This window comes from Chroicocephalus ridibundus, chromosome 8, assembly GCF_963924245.1.
Source record: "Chroicocephalus ridibundus chromosome 8, bChrRid1.1, whole genome shotgun sequence".
Classification (NCBI taxonomy): Eukaryota; Metazoa; Chordata; class Aves; order Charadriiformes; family Laridae; genus Chroicocephalus; species Chroicocephalus ridibundus.
In genome coordinates, this window is record NC_086291.1 from 28,478,578 (window position 1) to 28,498,467 (window position 19,890).

The 19,890-nt window shown below is 48.0% G+C and overlaps 1 protein-coding gene across 3 annotated transcripts in view; it reads right to left on the minus strand.

Annotated features, from left to right (window-relative positions):
* COLGALT2 (collagen beta(1-O)galactosyltransferase 2) overlaps positions 1-19,890 on the minus strand; it is a 63,565-nt gene that overhangs the window by 8,126 nt on the left and 35,549 nt on the right. For 2 of the 3 annotated variants that reach the window (XM_063345311.1, XM_063345313.1), the window contains exons 3-12: positions 18,764-18,881; positions 17,887-18,021; positions 13,798-14,002; positions 9,986-10,105; positions 9,428-9,504; positions 7,440-7,546; positions 6,515-6,647; positions 5,155-5,282; positions 4,432-4,638; positions 1,912-3,980 (exon numbers count right to left, since the gene is read on the minus strand). In XM_063345311.1, coding sequence (XP_063201381.1) covers positions 3,704-3,980; positions 4,432-4,638; positions 5,155-5,282; positions 6,515-6,647; positions 7,440-7,546; positions 9,428-9,504; positions 9,986-10,105; positions 13,798-14,002; positions 17,887-18,021; positions 18,764-18,881 — 1,507 coding nt within the window. In that variant the 3' untranslated portion in view covers positions 1,912-3,703. The remainder of the gene's footprint in view (positions 1-1,911; positions 3,981-4,431; positions 4,639-5,154; positions 5,283-6,514; positions 6,648-7,439; positions 7,547-9,427; positions 9,505-9,985; positions 10,106-13,797; positions 14,003-17,886; positions 18,022-18,763; positions 18,882-19,890) is intronic. The other variant, XM_063345312.1, reaches the window with a different exon arrangement.

Below are 19,890 nucleotides of genomic sequence, written 5' to 3' on the forward strand. Positions count from 1 at the left end.
ATATCATGGCAGCTCCTTCTGCCTTTCAGCACAGTCCCTCCTGCCCTGGGGCCCCTCCCACAGAGGATCTGCCCTTCCACAAGTCACATCAACTTTAGGGAGGCTCCTAAAACTGCCAAAAGTCACGCTGTGAGTCCCTGGCCTGGCCTGTGTCACCAATGAGAGGCTCGTTACACCAGCAAAGGCAAAAGACAGAGTACCCTGACTTTAAACTGCCACCTCCTTTCTTTTTTTCCTACTTAAAATACCTAGAGAGCTAAAACACAATAACAAAACCTTATTTGATTGCCCTTGGGCTAAATACAATCCATTTGTGAACCAGGAATGTCAACTGCCCTGTTCAGAACAGCCCTTTTCCTTTCTTAAAGCAAAGCGAAGAGCTGTTAGGTTACGAGCAGTCTTATTGCAGATAATCATTTTTAGGGCCTGTCACCGTAACCCTTCTTGTGAACAAGCTGCTTTTTTTCAGCTGCCTGGCTACTTACCCTTTGTAAAACCTGTTCCTAGCATCCATGGCTCTGTCCCCCACCCTCACTGGGTGCTGCTGGGTCCTTTTTCCGGGGCTCCCGGTGCTTCGCTCATATGCTCCACAGCAGAGCAAAAACCCCGTACCAAATGGAGGAAAAAGAAGGAAGAAGGAAAAAATGGAGGGGGGGGAAGCGCCCTCTGTGGTTTATGAAGCAGCCTGGCAAATTCTTACTTAGCACTTTTTAACTAACAGAAACTCATTTTTCACGCTCTATGCCCAAATGCATGGCCACGAGAGGCTCAGAGCGGCCAGTCCCGGCCTGCAGCAAACAGCTGCCTCGGCCACAGCCAGCAGCTGCCTGGGCCAAGCTGCTGCTCCCACTTGCGCCCAGTTTTGAAGCCTATTAAATGAGTCAAAGAAAAATAAATAAATACATGGAAAGTGGAAAAATATCAGAAAAACACATTAGTGCTTCAACTGGCTCCTACTTTTCCAAAACACAGTTAATTCTGAGTAGGGCAAAGCCTGGGCAACACCTACCAAAGAACCCAAAACACAGACAGGGAAAACCAGTACTTGCCAGAGCAGGTAGAGCCACTGGCCATCCACCCATCTTGCAGATGTAAATAAATAGAAAATTGTGTACATATACACACCCACACACCTGTGCATATAGTAAAAGAACAATCAGCCAGATTGAGGCCATGTCTGCTCTGAAATGGACATATTCATTTAATTCATTACATTTTTATTCTTAATTTGTTTCCCCTCCTCCCCTGAAATTGCCACCAAACCCCTTGTACCACTCGCTTCCAGAGGCAACTAAAAGAAAAGCCACACACTCAAAACCCCACCCCTAAAAAACCCCTATGATGGTTTCAAGAGTTTTTTTAATAAACTGCTACTGCTCTACTTAAAGAGCACGTGCCCCCAGCACGACATGAGGAGCACCAGGGTTGGTTCCAGCCAAGACGTTCGTGCAGAAAGTGTTTCAATAGGATCAGGAAAGGTCAGAAGAGGATGAGTTGGAAACCCCAGAGCTCTTGCTGGCACAGGTAAATCACACCCATGGCTGGGGGAAAGAGAGGCCTCTCATGGACAAAGCGATGGGTCTCGCACAGAACACACGAGGGTGGAAGAGCTACGCAGCAGTGGTGTATATGAACACAGCGGGGTGTATATGAACCCTGGTGATGTAATATGAATACAGCGGTGATGTATATGAACACAGCACAACCCTAACAAACCTTTACGTGGAGAGGCAGCCACAATATTAGATCCAAGAAACGATACCAAGCCAAAGGGACTCACCCATCCAGCACTGTTCCGCCAGACTCAGATGCTCACGCACATCACAGCAGCTACAGTGACACCTGACAATATGCTGGATGCTCACCAGCTCACAGATGTCCTGCTTCTGAAGGCCACGTCGAGTTTCTTACCGGCATCTCTGGGACGGCCATGCTCAAACAGTGCTTCAAACAGCCCCGACGTGCCGCCTGTACAGCCAGACCTGAGGAGGAAGCAAGAGGGGTTCTCAGAGAGGAATGACCCAGGCTGTGTGTTGTGGCCCATGACAGACCTGCTCTCCATACTCACCATGTCGCATGGACACCTGCTCCGGCTTGGACAGCAGAAGGAACACAGCTGCAGGTGGCAGCTGCAGGACAGGCACATCTATATGGCCGGTGAGCCCATGGCAGGGTGACAACCCCTTGAGCTGGCCTGAAAACCCCTTGAGCTGGCCCTTCCCAGCCAGGGCAGCTCCCACCCAATGAAGAATACGCACAGCTGCTCATCTTGCACCAGGTTCTATGTATTATCAGACCGGCTGACAGGTAATAACATGTTTTCTTTAGCAGAAAGCACAACATTGTTCAGTAATTCTTAAAAACAAACAAAAATTTAAAAAAAAAACAAACCCAAACCCAACCCAGCCACACTATTCCCAGCTGCAGAGCTCTGCCAGCAGGGGAGTCTCCAGATGGCGATTCCGGGAGGGCATCCTCCCGCTGCCGTGGCAGTCCACCAGCTGAGCTCCATGCCAGCTAAGCCCAAGCAGTGTAGTCCCTGATCACCTGGCCTCTGAGAAACATTAAAAAAAAATTAAAAATAAACACCATACTCTGCTGACATGTTAGCCAACAGCAAGTACATCAGAACTCATCCCAAAAAAAAAAATATCCCAAAACCCAAGTTTGCTCCTCACATGAAAAAACATCAAGACAAGTTGCCTTTCCGTCCTGCAACGTGCAATTCTATCAAGGCTGTCGAGAACAGTACAGTTGACAACTCTACCATTTCTGTAGGTTGTTTTGTTTTTATAAAGATAGTACAAGCAGTTCATAATCAAACTTCTAAAATGTAAAGTTCCTAGAAGTCCTACACTTGGTTTTATGGCCTAATTAAACAGGCCTGCAAACAGGTTGCCAGGCTTTGCTTCCCTGAAGGAATAACTTGAGGCAGGGGGTGAAGCAAGAGACGAGACAGATGACCTCCGCCTGTGCTGCCTTCAGGCAGAGGAGAGACACATCAAACCAGCAGCCCCCACTTTCTCTGCTAGCTTCCGAGATTTTAGACATGCCGAGACATTAGTTCTGGCTTGAGAGGCCTGTCTGGACGGGATCTAGCAAGTTTTGAAATTTGCGGAGGGAAAACCAGCAATAGTTTTCTACAGAAGTGTGATGCGGGAGAAGACAGCACAGAGGAGCGCTGCTCCAGTGCACTCAACGTTCTTGGAAACCACCTTGATTCTGACAGGGATCCCTTTGAAAAACAAAACCAAATAACTCAAGCGCTCGCCTGCAGCTTCTCTCAGTGAAGACGGTTATAAAAGCCTACCAAGAGTAACAGTTACACAGCAGCCCAGTTACAGCTATCCAGAAAGGTATTAACACTTGTACACCTCTATATATTAATCTTTATAAATACAGTATTCTACACAAGGAACTGTAGAAAGACGTCATTCAAGGTTGGTTTTTTACAAAAGCTCGGGAGGGCTTTTGTTCAGATCTCTGCCTTTTCTCTGCCAGTCTGGAACACTTGTTCTTTTTCCTCCTCCATCTCCCACCCAGTTCTAAGCGGCTCGTTTAGTTGTCAGGTCCAACCACCGTGCTTTGCCATTGAAGCAGTGGGAAGGAGACCACATGAAGAGCTGCTCTACAACTTTCAAGGGTAAAAAGCCAAAGTGTGAGGCAGGTTCAGCTGTCAACAGAGTCCCAGGGGAGCGGGCAGTCATAGCTCGTCCCTGGAGGACGGCGCGTTGAGAGATGACTGGGAAGGCAGGGCATCCTTGTTCTGGGCGTCGCTGTGGATCTTGCCCTGCTGTCGGGATTTCCAGGAGTGCGTTCTGTCCCAGTCCGTTGACACGGTCTCGTTGTCCCAGATTGTGGAGGTCTCTGTGTCGCTGAGGTAGCCTGGCTGCCCTGTGTAGTGGGTGGGGTAAACAAGCAGGGGTTCTGCTGAAAAGGCTTTCAAGTCTCTGGACTCGTAGTACTCCATGTACTTCGCTCTAAAGAGGAGAGAAAACACATCAGTAACAAACTGAACATTCATCAGTGCCACTGCTTGTAACTGTGAGATACGAGCCAATCCACTGAGCAAAGAGGTCCCACGGAGCAGAGGTAGTTGCTGGGGTGGAGTCTGACTCTCCAGAGGCAGAACCACGTGCCTTACAACCACACACAACCTGTACAACCAAAGCCTCCATTACCAGAGACGGCCAAGGGTCTCAGAACCAGCCCTGCACCAGGTGGGGACAATAACCCCTCTGCAGCACATCCGTCACCTCCTTTGACCAGTGCCAGGAGCTCTGCTACAGACAACCAAAAAGCACGAGGAGTAGCCCTGTCCCCCACCAATTGGGCTATAGAAGTGAGGAGACACACCAACGTCACGTGGCTTAAGATCGTTCAGCAAGACCCAGCTCATGTCAACCCAAGCAGCGAAGGCATCCTACTTACACAGGGTGCTTGTTGTACATGACTGGCAGAAATTCGTCTACAGGCAGCATCTTGCTGAAAGGCTCAGCTCCGATGAGTTTCCGAGCCCCTTGCAAAGAGATTGCATACCCCAGGGTCCAGTAGGAGTAATCGGCTTCCACCAGGTTCATGACATTGGGAACTGCTTTCTCAGGCTCCTGCACCTGCATCCTTTTCCGGCCAATGTAGCTTAAAGGATGAAAAGACCATAAAAGTCAGAACCAAAGTGAATCTGCAGCAATTAGGGCCACAAGACTGTTCATGTCAACCAGGGAAGGGCAAAGGGTCAATCCAAGAAATAATCCCTGACCAGGCTCACAGTTTCTTTCCTGCACCACTCCCCAACATCCATGTCTTAACCCAGTGGGTGGTACGGATGTGAAAGACTTCATAAGGGAGCTAAAATGACATGATCCAAGCCTCAGGACTGAGCTGTGCCAGTTCTTCAGTCACAGCAGCATCTCCAGACACCGTTGAGATCAACCAACACTGCCCACAAAGGGCAGTAATGGTACCCAGTGGGCATTCCAGCATCAGCCTGCACCAGAGGTCAGATCTGTCCTGATGGGAAGAGCCACCAAGAAGTCTCTGCCACCTTCCCCTGCACGCCAGCATTAATGGGCACCTCTATCATGACACAGCAGGGGCTGCTGACCTCCTCTGTGTGCCCAGGAGTTCCCAGATGGCTGAGGGCCAGTTACTTACATAAGCTCCCAGTCTAGCTGGGCTTGTTCAACATCATCCATCAGCTTCATGAGCTTCCTTTTAAACTGGTGTTCAAAGCGCACATCATCCTCAATAACAAGCGTCTTCTCCAGTTCTCTGTTCAGCACCTGAAACAAGAGGGTTCAGAAGTGATCACAGCGGCACACATGGGCCACACTCTGCACCCTGAAATTGCTGGGGTCATCCTGACCTGGCACTGCCTTCTAGGCCATGCTGGTAGGGGGGCTGGAGAACCACTCCCAGATTCACAGCTCAGCTGGGAGAGACTGCAAGAGCCAGTGAGACGATCTAGCTTAAGAACATTCAGCAAGACCCAGCTCATGTCAATCCAAGCAACGACAGCGTCCTATTTACACGGGGTGCTTGTACGTGACTGGCAGAAATCGCCGAGCATCTGCAACCTAGAAAAACCCTCCATCTGATGCTGCAAGAACCCACGAGTTACCATCTAGCACGACCACAGCAACCACCTCCTCAGAGGAACGTGCAGCAGCCTTTGATGCCAAAGCTGCTGTTCAGAAAAACCTCTTTGTTGGAAGAAAGTGTTCCTGAAGTCTGGGAGGGACGATCTAGCGTATCCAAAGTCTGGCACTGACGATTTAAAGAACACGCATGCAAAGGCATCCTGCATGTACGTTCCCATGTCACCATCTGACTGTTGGTGCCATTGCCCGGTCTTCTTTTAGTACCAAGTCTTTCTCCCTGCCTGCACCACACCTTACTTGAAATAATCCCTCCTGTTGACGTTGGGCTGTGTAACTCCAGCATCTCTGACCAGCACAGCCCAGATCCTCTCAAGAGTCACTCTCCCGGTGACCAGGGACAGGTGGAAGCTACAGCTTTTACCACCCAAACAAGATCTCTTAGCTCAGGTAGCAGAGGTCCCTACTGTTAAGAATATTTACGATACGCCAACTGAAAAAAAAAGCCAATCAGCAGAGTCACTTGAACTTGCTTCAGTCCAGATGCAGAACAAGGAGAAAAAACATGAGGTTTTTTTAACACCATTTGTTCTTCTAAACCTTCTTGCCTTTCTCTTAAGCAAACTTGCTCCAAGCGGGCTATTGGATGCTTTGCAGAAACAGTCATGAAAATATTCTGATAAAAATCCCCCAGAGCTGCTGGCAAAGGGAAAACAGAGACAAAAAAGCTGAACACAGCATTCAAGAAAACCCCTGTGCACGATCCCTTCCAAACCAAGGCAAACAGTTCCATCCTGCACTTCCAGAAACCTGCGCTGTATTTGCTGCTCTGCCCTACGACTGGCTGTGTGCCTTCCCATTGTGCCTGCCCGCGGCACCTTCCTGCAGGAACCTGGTGGCACCCACCAGCTCCTTACCTCCTTCCAGATGTAGTAATGACTAAGGAAGCAGCCGATCTCTCCCCTGGTTAGTGGCCTGGAGGAATATGGGTCCCGGTAACCCGGGAGCATATCGATGCTGAGAGCTTTGAGCTGACTCGTGTTCAGTGCTCTGAGAAAGAGATAAAAATCTATCACCATTTAAAAAAAAAAAAAAAAGTAAATTCAAGTCAGACACAGACACGACATGGGAAATGCTGCTGATGTTCAGAGAAAAGCTGTATCTCGAGAAATTCTGCACTTGTTTTCGCTCAAAAACCCCAGAGAAAAACTAACTACTTGATTTACATTTCAAAATCAAGCTGACAAACTCTATCAGTCACTTCTTGTGGGACCACCAACTTGTCAGGTGCTTGGCTTAGATTATTTTTCTAAGAGGTCTTGATGGGTACCCAGGTCTCAAAGACCACTAGATGGCCTCTCCCTCAGGCCTTTTTGCAACTCCCAGACTAAACTTTCTGCCGTGATTTCTCATTACAGAAACATCTTAACACGCCTTAGAGTAAGCTTGGGGAGGGCTGCGTCAGGGTTAACACAAGCACAACAGCTTTTGTAGCACTAGGATGGACAGCCTTCCCAGGAGGTAACTGCTTTCAAACACTTTCACTGCCGACCTTTTAGCTGCGTGCAAGTGTTACAGTTCACAGAATCAGTATGACTTTAACCTAATTTTCATCTTAGTCTGAACCACACTGTCCTGGTTCTCTCCTGGAGACTGATAAATTGCAAAAGAAGAAAAACAGAGCAAAGCTGCCCCAAACAGACTGCTGGGTAAGTAGAAATGATACTGACGTCTCCCCCCAGCACCCCCTTCCCCACCAGAAGGGAGGTCAGGGCGTCCAAGGAGATGGTGTTACGTGCAACCCCCTCTGTGCAAACCTCAGCAACCCCAGCCGACACTCACTTTCCATCCACAGCCTCCACGATCTTGACTGCAATCTCCTGCTCATAGAGAGTCCGCAACATCCGATCCCGCCTGTCTTTCCGACGCTTCAGGTTGATCATGAAAATCTGGGCAGAAGAGAAAGACATCAGCCTCCCGGCGTGGGAGTGAGGAATAAAAGGGAGTCCTGATCCACCCTTCTCCAGCAGCCCCATTGGGAAAGCAAATCTTATGAAAATACAGGGTGTGTTTTCACTCCAGGTGGCTTAGAATTTGTCAAAAAGTTGGAGTCGGTTTTGAGTTGAAAGCTGAGGCTTGTTCTCGAACAACTGCTTGTTATGGATGTTCACAGAGGAAACTTGATCTTTGAGGTTGAATGAAGGTGACAGGAGACCAGTTACAGCTAAGTCTATAATTTCCAAAGATACAGGATGTTTTGATTTATACTAAACACAGAGCAACACAGCCATCTCCAGCCTCAGTCCTGGGGGAACACTGACCCACCTGCTTCTGCGCAATGCTGCCACTGCCTATATTTAGGACGATCAGTCGGGCCACCACCCAAGTAGAAGGACACAGCAAAGAGACGGTTTTTGTAATTACTTCAGGCACTGAAAATCCACCGCTTCCCCTGCCAGAGCAGAGGAAGGCCAGAACCAAGACCGGTAGCAGAGATGTCTGGGCAGGGCTCCGTCCAAGCCTTGAGGAGACAGGCTCTGGTGGAGGGTGCAGGACTGAAGCCCTCACTTTGCAGGTAAACTGCAGAGGCTTAGGGAGATTTTTCAGTCCCAGGTAGACAAGTACAAGTGCAGCCTTGTAGCCTGTGGAGCAAAACCTCATCCCAGTAAGAAGCGGATCAAATTCCAAGTCAGTACAAATGCAAAAATAATAAATTGGATAAATAAAGCACAGCCACAAAGAACAACATGGAAAAAACCTTCACCAGCTGTGTCCCAAACACAGAGGCTCAAACACACATAGCCAAATCGGGTTCAGGCTTTAGAAGTCACATAAACAGATGTAGCAGAATACACCGATAAAACAAAGGCTCCCCTGATCACCACGACTCCCTTGGTCACGGTGCCACTGCCACCCTGGCAGCCGCATACGCAGGGGCTGCTGGCTGTGAATAACACAGATACGGGTTAGTTAAAGCACAGCGGATCCATCTCCAGCCTCCTCCCCTCCATGCCAGCTCTCTCCTCCACGTAAGGCAGAGTCAGGAGAGGAATTTCTGCAGGGTCCTGGGGCCACTACCAGTGTCAGCAACCCCCTTTAGGTCACTTTAACTTAAGGCCACAGTAGAAAAACGCGGTGGCCAAGCAGGGCAGGGGTAGAGCTGGCACGGTAAGGAGCCAGCATGAATAGTTTTCATCACTCCTGGACGCACCCAGCTTGGGCTAGAACCCAGCTGCGAGTCTGGCTCTCCCAGCTGCTCCAGTGTCCCTCTCAGGTGGGAGAAACTGTTCCCTTCTGTCACCGGAAAGCGAGAGAGGTTTTCCAAAGATGAGCTTTTGCCACAGAATGGAAGGGCTGCCAAGCTGCTCTGCAGAGTCAGATGTAGAGGAAACAGCACAAAAACTGGGGACTTAACCCATTTCTCAGCCTCACTGCTGCCATGCCCTCCCGGCTGGATTAAAACATCCATTCCATCAAGACAGAAAGCCCAACCTGCACTTCTCATCGGGGGTCTCGCAGCAGGTACTAAGTGCCTGCAGACCTGACTGGCCTCGTTTCTTCACAGCAAATGCTAGAGGGAAAGGCTGCTCCCCGAGGCCTTTCCCTTCTGCTTCCCTGAGCTCGGCAGAAGTTCTCCCCAGATAACAATGGCTATTTTCTCCTTGCAAAAAGTTTAAGTCCAAAAGATGAGTGGTTGGGAAAGACCTAACTATGTGAAAAGATAACTCCAAGGGAAACCTCTGGAAGCTATGCTACAGGGAGAACCCAGGTCCTCTAAGTGATAAATAGGAAGACAAGACAAGACAATGGCAGCAAAATAGGTTCCTTACTTCATCAAATCCCATCTTGTCAGGGTTCTTCGGAGGAAGAGACACGTACTGAGAGGGTTCAATGGGAGGGCGATCGACTGAAAGAGAGGAGAGATCCCAAGCATCACCCTCATGTACAAGCTACATTGATATAACGTATCCGCATGCATTTCCATCACTGGGCCTAGCAATGCCCAGGGAGCAGGGAGATGAAGGCAGTGCAGGAGTGGGTGCAGCAGAAAGTGTCCATGTTGCCAAGCAAAAGCCAGCAGCCACGTGCCAGATGGACCTCATGACAAAAACGAGGTTCTGCAGCATCCTTTCTGCATTAAAGATGCATTTTTGCATTTAATATGGGGAAGTTAAGGGACTTTGTGAATGGGGTTGACCTGACTGCAAAGTGATTATATCCCTAGGTAGAAAAGCAGTGGAAAACAGAAAACTGTAGATCAAACCAGTGTGAGAGCAGTCAGATCAGGATGCAGACTCCCAGGGGGAAGAGAGATGGGCTGCTGGAAGCAGAGCTCTACAAACATTAACTTGGGGGTGTCCACCATGACACAGGGCACAGCAACTTACTCATAGCCTCGATCAGTGTGTGCACAAAGTTCTCGGTTTCTTCTTGCAGCGTCTGGTGCGATTTCAGGGGCATGGGAAGGAAACCATAGTGTTCACGGTTGCAGACAAACATCTGTATTCCTGGGGACCACAGACAAACAGAAATTAGAGTCAGGTCATTTATCAGCAGATTTTGCTGCTGTGTTGCTATGGAGCCACAATCAAACTTATGCCAGGACCTCAGTCCCATGAAGTCCTACTTCATAAGCAAAAAATTCAAACACATCACAGTGCCATTTTCTGTTTTATTTGGCTGGCAGCAAGTGGCCTCTCCTATGAAACCAATTCCTACTTGCTCCCTAGCAGCACGTATTTTTAACTGCAATCAGTTTTCTCCTAGGAGAGACCGAGAACCTCCCTCAGCCCAGAGAAAGGGTCTTTTTTGGCCCTCGCCTTCACGCTATGGAAACAATCTTACGGCAGAGGGCAGAACTGGCCTTTAGCAAAAGCAGTGCCTGACACAGACGGCAGGAGGACTGCAGATAATCCTAGAGAGAGACACCAGCAAGCAGAAAAGATGCTTTCAAAAAGAGGTGAGAACGTAACATCCTTCTCCCCAAAAGTTTCTGCAGCTGCTTGTTCAAGGACCTGACTCTGAAGGTGTGACACGAAGAGAGGATGCAAATCTGCTCGGAGCAGATGCCTTTGGAAGGGAGAGACCCACCCACTGCCGAGCTTCTTAGAATCATAGAACCGTCCAGGTTGGAAGGGACCTTTCGGATCATTGAGTCCAACCATCAACCTAAATCTGACAAAAACCATCACCAAACCATGTCCCTCAGCACTACGTCTGCCCGTCTTTTAAATACCTCCAGGGATGGTGCCTCAACCACTTCCCTGGGCCGGGAATGTCCTGGGAATTCACTGGGAATGTCCCAGCAACATGGGATCAGCAAAACACTGCTCCCTCCGGACTGACCAAGAGTTTGCTCACAATCGGCTACAAGTGCAGCAGCACCGGGCCTGTGTCACATCAGGCACCACACTCAAAAGCTACATCCAGAGAAGGCAAGGGAAAATATTTCTGTTGTTTTTCATTGAGTTCTGGTAAGATCCTTTATTAATTAACCACAATCTGAAAGCTGCTAGAACCCACACAACTCTGCCAAGCAGATTTAAAGAAAATGCAAACCTACAAGATTTTCCGCCCCCCCCGCCCCTTTTTTAAAATTTTTTTTTAAATGAAACGAGCACAACTACCTCCCTCCCTCTAGGAAATAAAACAAAAAGCAGACACTACCTGGTGTGTTGATGCTTTCATGTATTAGTCCTCCTAATCCCTGGTATTTTTAGCAGAGCAGAATTGTCTGCATTAATGACTCCAGTGTTTCTACCATTTTAAGTTCTGCAAATAAATTGCTAGCTACGCTACTTGCCAAAACACATTCAGCTGTCAGCTGCAATTTACTTAAATGGCAGAGTAAAAAATACTACCTGCTGACATTAATGGATTTGGCACTGATCTAATCAACTAATCTTATCTGGCTCACTGATCTCTGTTCTTATCTTCCGCCGGCTTAAACACAGTTAATCTGCACGGATTCACGCCAGTATTTCTGTTCCAGTATTTCTGTTCCGTCTGGGATAAAAGCTAGTTTAAAATGGTAAAGCTACCTTAAAATGGGGAGGGGAACTCTTGCTCTCCAGCTCTGCTTTTATAATAAAACAAACAATTGCTACAAAGGACAGAAAAGCCATAGACACTTGTATTATTATTAGCCTTTGTAAGGCAGTGACCAGGATTCCCAGCCGTGCCCTGAACTCACAGCCACGTAGTTAGGCAACCTAAGTTTCCCTCACATCCCTGCGCCCAGACTGTCCTGCTGCCTGGCTCTAGGTCTTCAGAGCCTGAAAGGAAGGAATCCCAGGAGATCTGGCTGGCGAAACGCTATCTTGCAAGTGCAAGGGGCTCTACCGAGTCCACCTTTTTCACCAAAACACCCGCAGGAGCTTTGTTCTGGGTCAGTACCCCCGCTACGGGAGACGTCCTCCCAGCAGAAGTGGGTCAGTCTCTTTGGAGCATCACAAAACAGTTGCTTCGAGCAGCACATTTAACTGTTGAAAACTGATGGTTTGATCCGAGGCGTTAAGTGCAGTACTTGGCCTGGACAAAAGCCAACATAATTTATGACTTCAGGGAAGTCAGTGAAATTACTCCGAAGAGAAGTATACCTCGAAGTCCATACATTTTTCCCATTTCCGAACTTGGATGTCATCCTTTTATCCTGGGTGACAAAACTCAGCCCAGGACACAAGCCAACCATCTGAGCGGATCAGTGGGCCAGACTGCTGAAGCGAAGCCTTTCATGTCATGGGTCAGTCCTGGAAAAAGGACTGAGTGTGTTCTAGGATGGAAGGAAAAACTGATGGCTTTGAATCCCTGAAATATTTCTTAAGCAGCTGGAGCTAATGCAATGCAGTTAGCAGACTAATTGGATGCTGCATTTCTGGGAGAGCTGTCAGAGGGAACGAGTGGTGTGGCTAGATTTGCCTGCTTTGCCATCCAGACTTAAACCTCCTTTCTCCTTTGGAGCCAATATACTGATGTCCTGTCTCTGAAAGTCAGGGCCCCAAAGGTGCCCTGCAAGTTCACATCTCGCCGCCTTTATCTTCCTCTGCTGCCCAAGGGCTCTAAATCCAGCTCTTGCTGCCTCTCCTCCACAATTCCTTTTTCTCAATTGATGCCGCGCATCCCCTTGTAGCTGAGTTTTAAAAAGCCCGGCTTAGTATGCCAAGACAACACCGCCTTTTGCAGTGCTGCCAAGAGCTTCAGACCAGAAAGATCACTAAAAGGAAAGCTGCAAACAGCTGGCGGCTGCCATGCTGGTCTGGAAACAGGGGGAAGGCAGCGTTCTCAGCCTGTCTCTTCTCCAGAAGAGACTGTCGACAGCGAGCTATGCTTCTTCACTTTCTCTCTGCTTGTCTGTCCTCCAAGAACAGCCCTTCCTGCTCACCTTAACTTTGTCTCTTCTGCAAACAGAGCACGGATAACTCCAGTGGACCCACAAACAACTTTTCCCTACTGATTTACCTCAGTAATCCAGCAAAACAGCCATGAAGCTCTGAACAGAAGTGCATTTCGTTGGTGCCGCTGAGGTTTCATCGTCCCTTTTTCCTTTATAAGGCCCCAAACTTTCCCCTTTTCAACACAGCAGGGCAAAGAACAATACTGATGGCCATTAAAAACGTATTTTTCCCAGGAGCTCATTTCAGCTCTGACACTGCTAAATACAGGTCTGCTAGACAGGACTTCACTGGAGACAGAATCCATTCCAGACCACATCCACTCTCCAATAAACATCCTCACCCCAAGTACAAGCAGCAGTAGCAGCAGTATCATGCACTTAAGAAACAGTGATTTCTCCGAGACGCACGGAACTCTCTGCAAACACTGAGAGCCACTCCAGAGAAAGGAAGAGGACACTGAGGTTGTGACCTTCCCTGGAAGGACTCCTGAATTTCAGGCCTCACTGCAATCCTCCCACTGTCTGGTAGAAACTGATCCCAGTATCAGCTGGAGTGGTACACAGTTTGTCTCTGAAACACTGTCCCTGTTCCAAGAACAGCTCCCGTGTCCTTTGAAGCTAGCTGTGGTTCAAAACTGCATTGTCAGTCACTTGCTGCTGGTTATCCCTGACCGAATCCGAAAGAGGAAAGGGAACAGGGTCTTAGCTCACCACTGAAGCAACAGACGTCTTTTGGCCTGTGAACTCAAAGTAGAAATCTGCATGTCTCTGCTAGTGACTCCTCCTCAGCAAAGGCTCCGGACGTACCTGCTTGGCGACTGGAGAAGGCAAAGACCATGATATCATCAAAGCTCCAGGTGTAGTCCTGGTGGGGTGGGTAGAACATCAGCTTGGTGGAGGCCTCTTTCCTCAAGTCAATGAGGAACGTGGAATGAATCATTGGAACAGCAAAACAGCCTGTCCTCTTCCACTCCCGAATCAGGGGGTAATCCAGCGTCCTTTTGTAATAGCCCTGCAAACACAAGGAGAGGTCTGCTTGTTACCAGAGATTTCTGTTTCATAGCTGCTCCCTAGCAGAAGCTCTCACCCTTAGCCTTCCCCAGCAGAGATGGATCAGTGCCCATTTCTCAGATTTCGAAGTGTCCCCTCTTTGGAAAGGGATCAGTCAAATATTTAGATACAATCTCCATCCCAAAAGCTAAAGCTTGACTTTCTCCTTTTTAGCAGCTAGTGGAAATCCAAGCCTTTCCGCTGCAAAACTCCCTTGCAATAGAGCTTCAAACCTTGGACTTTTTTTCCCCTGGCTCTCCAGAAACCTCTTGTTAGCACATAGACTCTCAGGTCTGACCCTGGAAGCTGCCGAGCATCCGTGGCACAACAGGCACAAAGGACATCCAGTGTCTCACAGAACGGGACCTGCAAATTATTTCTGACCATGACTTTAAAAAAAATCGTTTGCTCCACTGCAGTGAAGGCAATGCGGTGTCTCAGCCTCCCTCAGGCTGTGTAAAGATCTCTGCTGCTCCATCCCAGGGCAAGCAGGGTCAATACCCACTCCCGAGCTCTCCCTGCAGAGTCTGTCAGGGGGAGGCACTTCAGTCAGCCCATTCTCTATAGCTACAAGCTTTGCTATCCTTCCAGCGCCGTGGGTGCAACACCCACGTTGTACAGCTCACAGCTGGTTTTGCAGGTGCAATGTGTCCAAAGCTATCAGATTTTGAAATATATACACTGAATTCCCCAGAAAGAAAGTCCTCATGCACCAATTAGACATCTGAACACAGCTGATGGTTGAATCCGAAGCAGATTCTGGTCTTTACAGAAACGATGAGTCACTAAAATAAGTTAAAAGTTACTCTTACGTTATATTTTCCACAACTATCCTAGCAACAGCTGAGCAAATCACTGCAGAACCATTTAATTCTGGTTTTGTCTGTTTATGCATCTGTCAATCATCCCCTCTGGCCTTGAGATACCTTCTGACCATACTGTGAGCACGAGATATCCGAGACAGACGTTTTCATGAAAAAGAGTGAGCAGGCAGAGACCTTACTAGCATTCCCACAGAAGGAAGGGTTAAGACATTCAACCTTTAACAGACATCCGAGAATGCCCACAGGTGAAAGATGCTGGAAACTAATCTTTCCTCCTCCAGTCACTCACTGTGGGGTTTGGGGGCTTTTCCCTGCTCGTAAATCATGCGTACTCCAGAAAGACTCCAACCTGTCGGCACTGTTGCCATGCTCTCCTAAGGTTAGCTTCGTGACAGCTAAATGCCGAGCTGTCTGGAGCCGGGTTTGACTCCCTCTGCACAGTGCCAGAGGCTGCGTCAGGGCGTGCTCCAGCTGCTGCTGCCTGCCCGAGTCCCCAGGGAGAGCAAGGCTGGGAGCACCAAGCTGCGGAACCGCGCGCGCAGAAACCAGCAGCAGCAGCTAAGAGAGAAGAAAAGAAAAATAAAGCGGGGACTTTCTTGTTCATTTGAGCAGATTTTTTTCACCAATTTCTGCAAGATGCATTTGCTGCTAGTTTTTTCCCCTCTCCGTTTCTCAGCTAACGTTGGTAATGATGGAAATTTACTACTGGAGAGGTAACACTAGGGGCCACGGCCGAGGCTGGTGCAGACAGGCAGACATCCACGTCAGGCTGCGGAGTGATGCTGATTTACATCAGTGGAAAACCTGGCTGTGTCCGGACTTAACCTTAAAAACTTAAGGGACAGTGCCTTCCCTATGAATTTTGTATCTCCATTTTAAAACAAAAACTGAACCAAGTAAACACGCCTACCCCTCCCCCTTTTCTTATCTATATATTTACTTCCCAAGAATCTGCAAAGGTTGGGACTTTTTCCTGCTATTTTTGCTCAATTAGTTAGTTTGAACTGTGGAACTCCTTGCCATAAGATGGTGTGGGCGCCAAGGGAGAAAGATGCAGATAGTGATTTCTGTAAAAGAAAAAATTACTCAAAGCTTTAAAGACAAAGACCTTCCTCAAGAAATCCTAGAGACGGAGATCACCAAAGGATAGAAAAATATTTTAGGGAAGTATAATTCACTTACTAGTTTGCCATGTTCCCTAGGCATCTGCTACAAACCACTCCTACCAGACAGACCTTTGGTCCGACCCAGCACAGTTGTTATGTTTTCACTCTGCCTGTGGTCCCTACTTGAGTCCTTGGTAACACTGGGAAGGAAGAATGACACCAGAAGAAGGGGGGGCATGGAGTTTGCCCTTTGTTACAGTCCAGCAATAATGACAATAATTAGGATCTTGTCAGCTCTGGAATAAAGCAAGAGGGTAGGGATTGGGAGGACCATGAAGCCTCTCTAGAGTGCTCATACTCATTTGCCCCAGCGAAACTCAAAGATATACATGCAGCTTGGGCTTAAACATTTACCTATGCAGCAGGGAAAGCTTGTCTTTATGAAGAAGGAAAGGCAAGACCCAGGGATGGAAGGAAAATGGAAATCCTGAAGCTTTCCAGGGCAAAGGTGGGCAAAAAGTGAAAATTTTCAAGTGAACAAAACCCCTCTTTCTATTCTAGGAGACGTGCAGCTTAGGATCCTGCCTTCCCAAAGGACAACACAACACACGCCAGCAGCAGACTGGAGAACAGGTCTAAAAGCTGATCTCATTATTGAGGCTTCCCTGGGAGAAAAAAGCATTAACTACATTCCCCATTTCATCTTGAATGTCGTGGAAAGCCCATCTAGAGCTTAGTCAATGGAAAAGAGTGCAAAAAGCACTTGGTTTTTGGGGGATTTTCTCCCCCCTCCGCCCCCCCCCCCCCACTTATTAAACTGTCTGTATCTCAACCCAGGAGGGTTGCTTTTGGGTTTGGGGTTTTTTTCTACTTTTGCCCTTCCAATTTGCTCCCCCATCTCACTGGGTGGGAGCAAGTAAGTGACTGGGTAGGGGCTTACCTACCAGCCAGGGCCACACACCACAGTCATGTGGAGCAACTTGTGAAGTGGTAGCTCCACCTCATTCTGGCTCTAAAAATAATGCAATCTCTACTAGACAACATCTTTGTATCTGATACTTTCTGCCGTATATGTACTTTGAGAAAGTAACGTGAAACTCTAATTCCTAGGCTCAGTGCTCCTGTCCTTTACACACATACTTCAGCACACACACTCCCTACAGGGCAAATCACTACATAAACTTTGTTCGTATGTGAGAAAAACAACCTATACACAATGGAGAGCTGTAGAAAGAAAAGCAAATTCCTCTCAGGTTAGCGTCACCATACAGGAAAGCTAGTCTAAAATTATGTACCAAGAGTTTTAAGGCCACTACACAAACACAAGGAACCACCTCAAATAAATTCTGGTGCGTATATCCGTATCTTTTATGTAGTCATTTTTATGTAGTATCTTTTATGCAGTCAGTCAGTATCACTTCCCAGGACGTTTGGCTAAGCAAGCTCAGCTTCCTCCAGATTCAACTTTTCCAAGTGAGGAAGCAGGGAAGCAGGTTTCAGTTATGTGCCTGCATACCCAATGCTGAACATCTATTGCCATGCTCATACCTACAGCTTGGTTAGAAAACAAAGCCTGAAAATCATTTACAGGCTGCAATGTCCTCTTGACCCTCATTCCCAGATTCCCTATAAACGTGCGGACCTTTCCTGAAGATACCCACCCAAGATTTGGGATGCCGCCACGGAGAGAGAGGCAAGCTGAGATGACTGCATGCCACCACTACCCTCACTACATGCTAACATCACCCCTGCGTGCCTCATGGCTACAGCAGCTTCTGTTCAGAAGAAGGACCCTACAAAAGCAGAGGGGAAAGCTCAGAGAACAGAAACAACACCCACCACTTCACAGACACACGGCAGGAGGCCTCTCAACAGACAGCTCGCGCAAGCACCCAGCACCACTCCCAGTCACTTGCCTGGGGGGTGATGCCGCACCAGAAGTTAGAGTAGAGGGAGCGAGACTCCAGCATCGGTGCCACCAGCGTCTTGTTTTCCGCTATCATCAGGTTCAGGGTTTGTGGGTTGGTCAGTAAATTATCTGCATCGATAAACTAGAGAGGGGAGAGGGAAAGAGAAAGAAATTTGTTATCAGATGAAACAATCGCTTCTCCTGACACTTTCTCAGGAACAAGGCAGCCAGAGGCATGAGGTATTGGCAAAAACCACAGAGCCGGTGGTTTTGATACCACAGAACACATGGCTGCTATGGGGGAATGCTGGGGGGGCCACCCCTGCACCGCAGCTACAGGATAGGAAAAGAAGCGGAGCTTCCCTCTGACTCCACAGAACGTTACTCCAACACGGGGGCAAGGGAGCTGCGAGGGAAAATAACATTGCTGAAAATTCAGGGCAGGTTTATTCTTTGAAGAAGATCAAGGAGAACTCTTAAAAACTGTCCTCACACCCTCGCCTCGTTCAGAGGCTGGGAATGCCACCATTAACTACTGCTAGTGACCAAAGGCATGCACCTTTCCACAACTGTTCTGCAGAACTATTTCTCTTACATTTCATGAATAACAGGTGGGGTTTCAACCTGGGGGACCCTTCCAGGTACCTATCCACCACCAGGACCATAGTCAATCCTGACCCCTGTGGAGAAAGCCTTGGGCTTCCCAGGGACTTATTTCCCTCGCTGCAGAGTCACTTGCTCATCAGACCAAGAAACCCAGCACCTCACTGCAGAGAGCTTTGTCTTTAGATGGAGAAGAAACACTTTGGCAGCCCCAAGTATCAGAGTGACTGTCTGAAAAGCTTTTGCCTGAGGACAGTTAATAAATCAAACCTTGTATTTACCAGGATGTAGTCCGACCACTTCTCCCGTGCAGCGCGCAGGGCAGCCTGTCGGAGTTTCATCACATGAGTGAATCGGGAGCTTGGCCAATGTTTTGGCCCAATTTCTTCTGGGTAAGACCTAGCAAAGAAAAAAAAGTGACTGCAATCCATGTCTGGGCCCTATTACACTGGTCAAAGGAAAAAAAAAAAAAAAAAGTCAGAGTTCCCTTGCCGCCTTCTTTCCCAAAGAAAAACAGTGTTAGAGTCACCTCAGGCAACCCAGGAGAGGTTTTGAGGGAGAACGATGCCAAGTTTCGTGCTGGCATGTGTACACAGGGCACTGGAGAACAAGCAGCGCTGCAGCATTTCCTGCCGGCCAAGCAGCCACAAGCACAACAGCTCTACCAAACCCAGGAGCTCCTTCTGCAGCAGCAGGCCCTCGCCTGACGCAAGCAGAGGTTACCCCACCAAAACGAACCGAAGCTGATTTACCTCTGGTAGAAAGTCATCTGTCCGCAACTGGGCTTTACGTTTAAGACTGTAAACGCAGCTTCCTTAAGCCCAGTAGAATCAACAAAACTGAGGATGTGAAGATGAAGGCAGTTTGGATTCCCTCAGGGTCTAGCCATCATTAGTAACTGTTAACACATCCGACAGCAGCTCTTAAATCTACAGACACCCAACACTCAACCCCAGGAGCCCAATCATGTGAGCAAAGTTATGCACACGTCTCTGTTTTCAGGATCGGGTCCAAAAGCAAGCGCTTTGTAACAAAGATGGAAGGAAACGTAGGGACAGATCCCTTTGTGGAATAAAAATTCAGGACTTCGAAACAGTGCCAGCAAAAGCCAGTGAAGGAGCTAAGAATTTCAAAAACTTTTTACAAAAGTTAAAGAAGACAAGTTTGACAGGATTAAGAAAACTCAATTCCAATGAAAGGATTAAAAAAAAAAAAAAAAAAAATCAATAAAATGAGCATTCCCTGTGGGTTTGTACCACGAATGCCCCACCACTGCACTGGGGACCTTGAAAGTAAAAGCCAGCCAGCCTAAAGAAAGGGGAAACTGATATATCTTTCCCTGATGGATGAAATAAAAAACACAACAAAACAAGGAACAACTAATCTTAAAAAAAAAATAAATATAAAA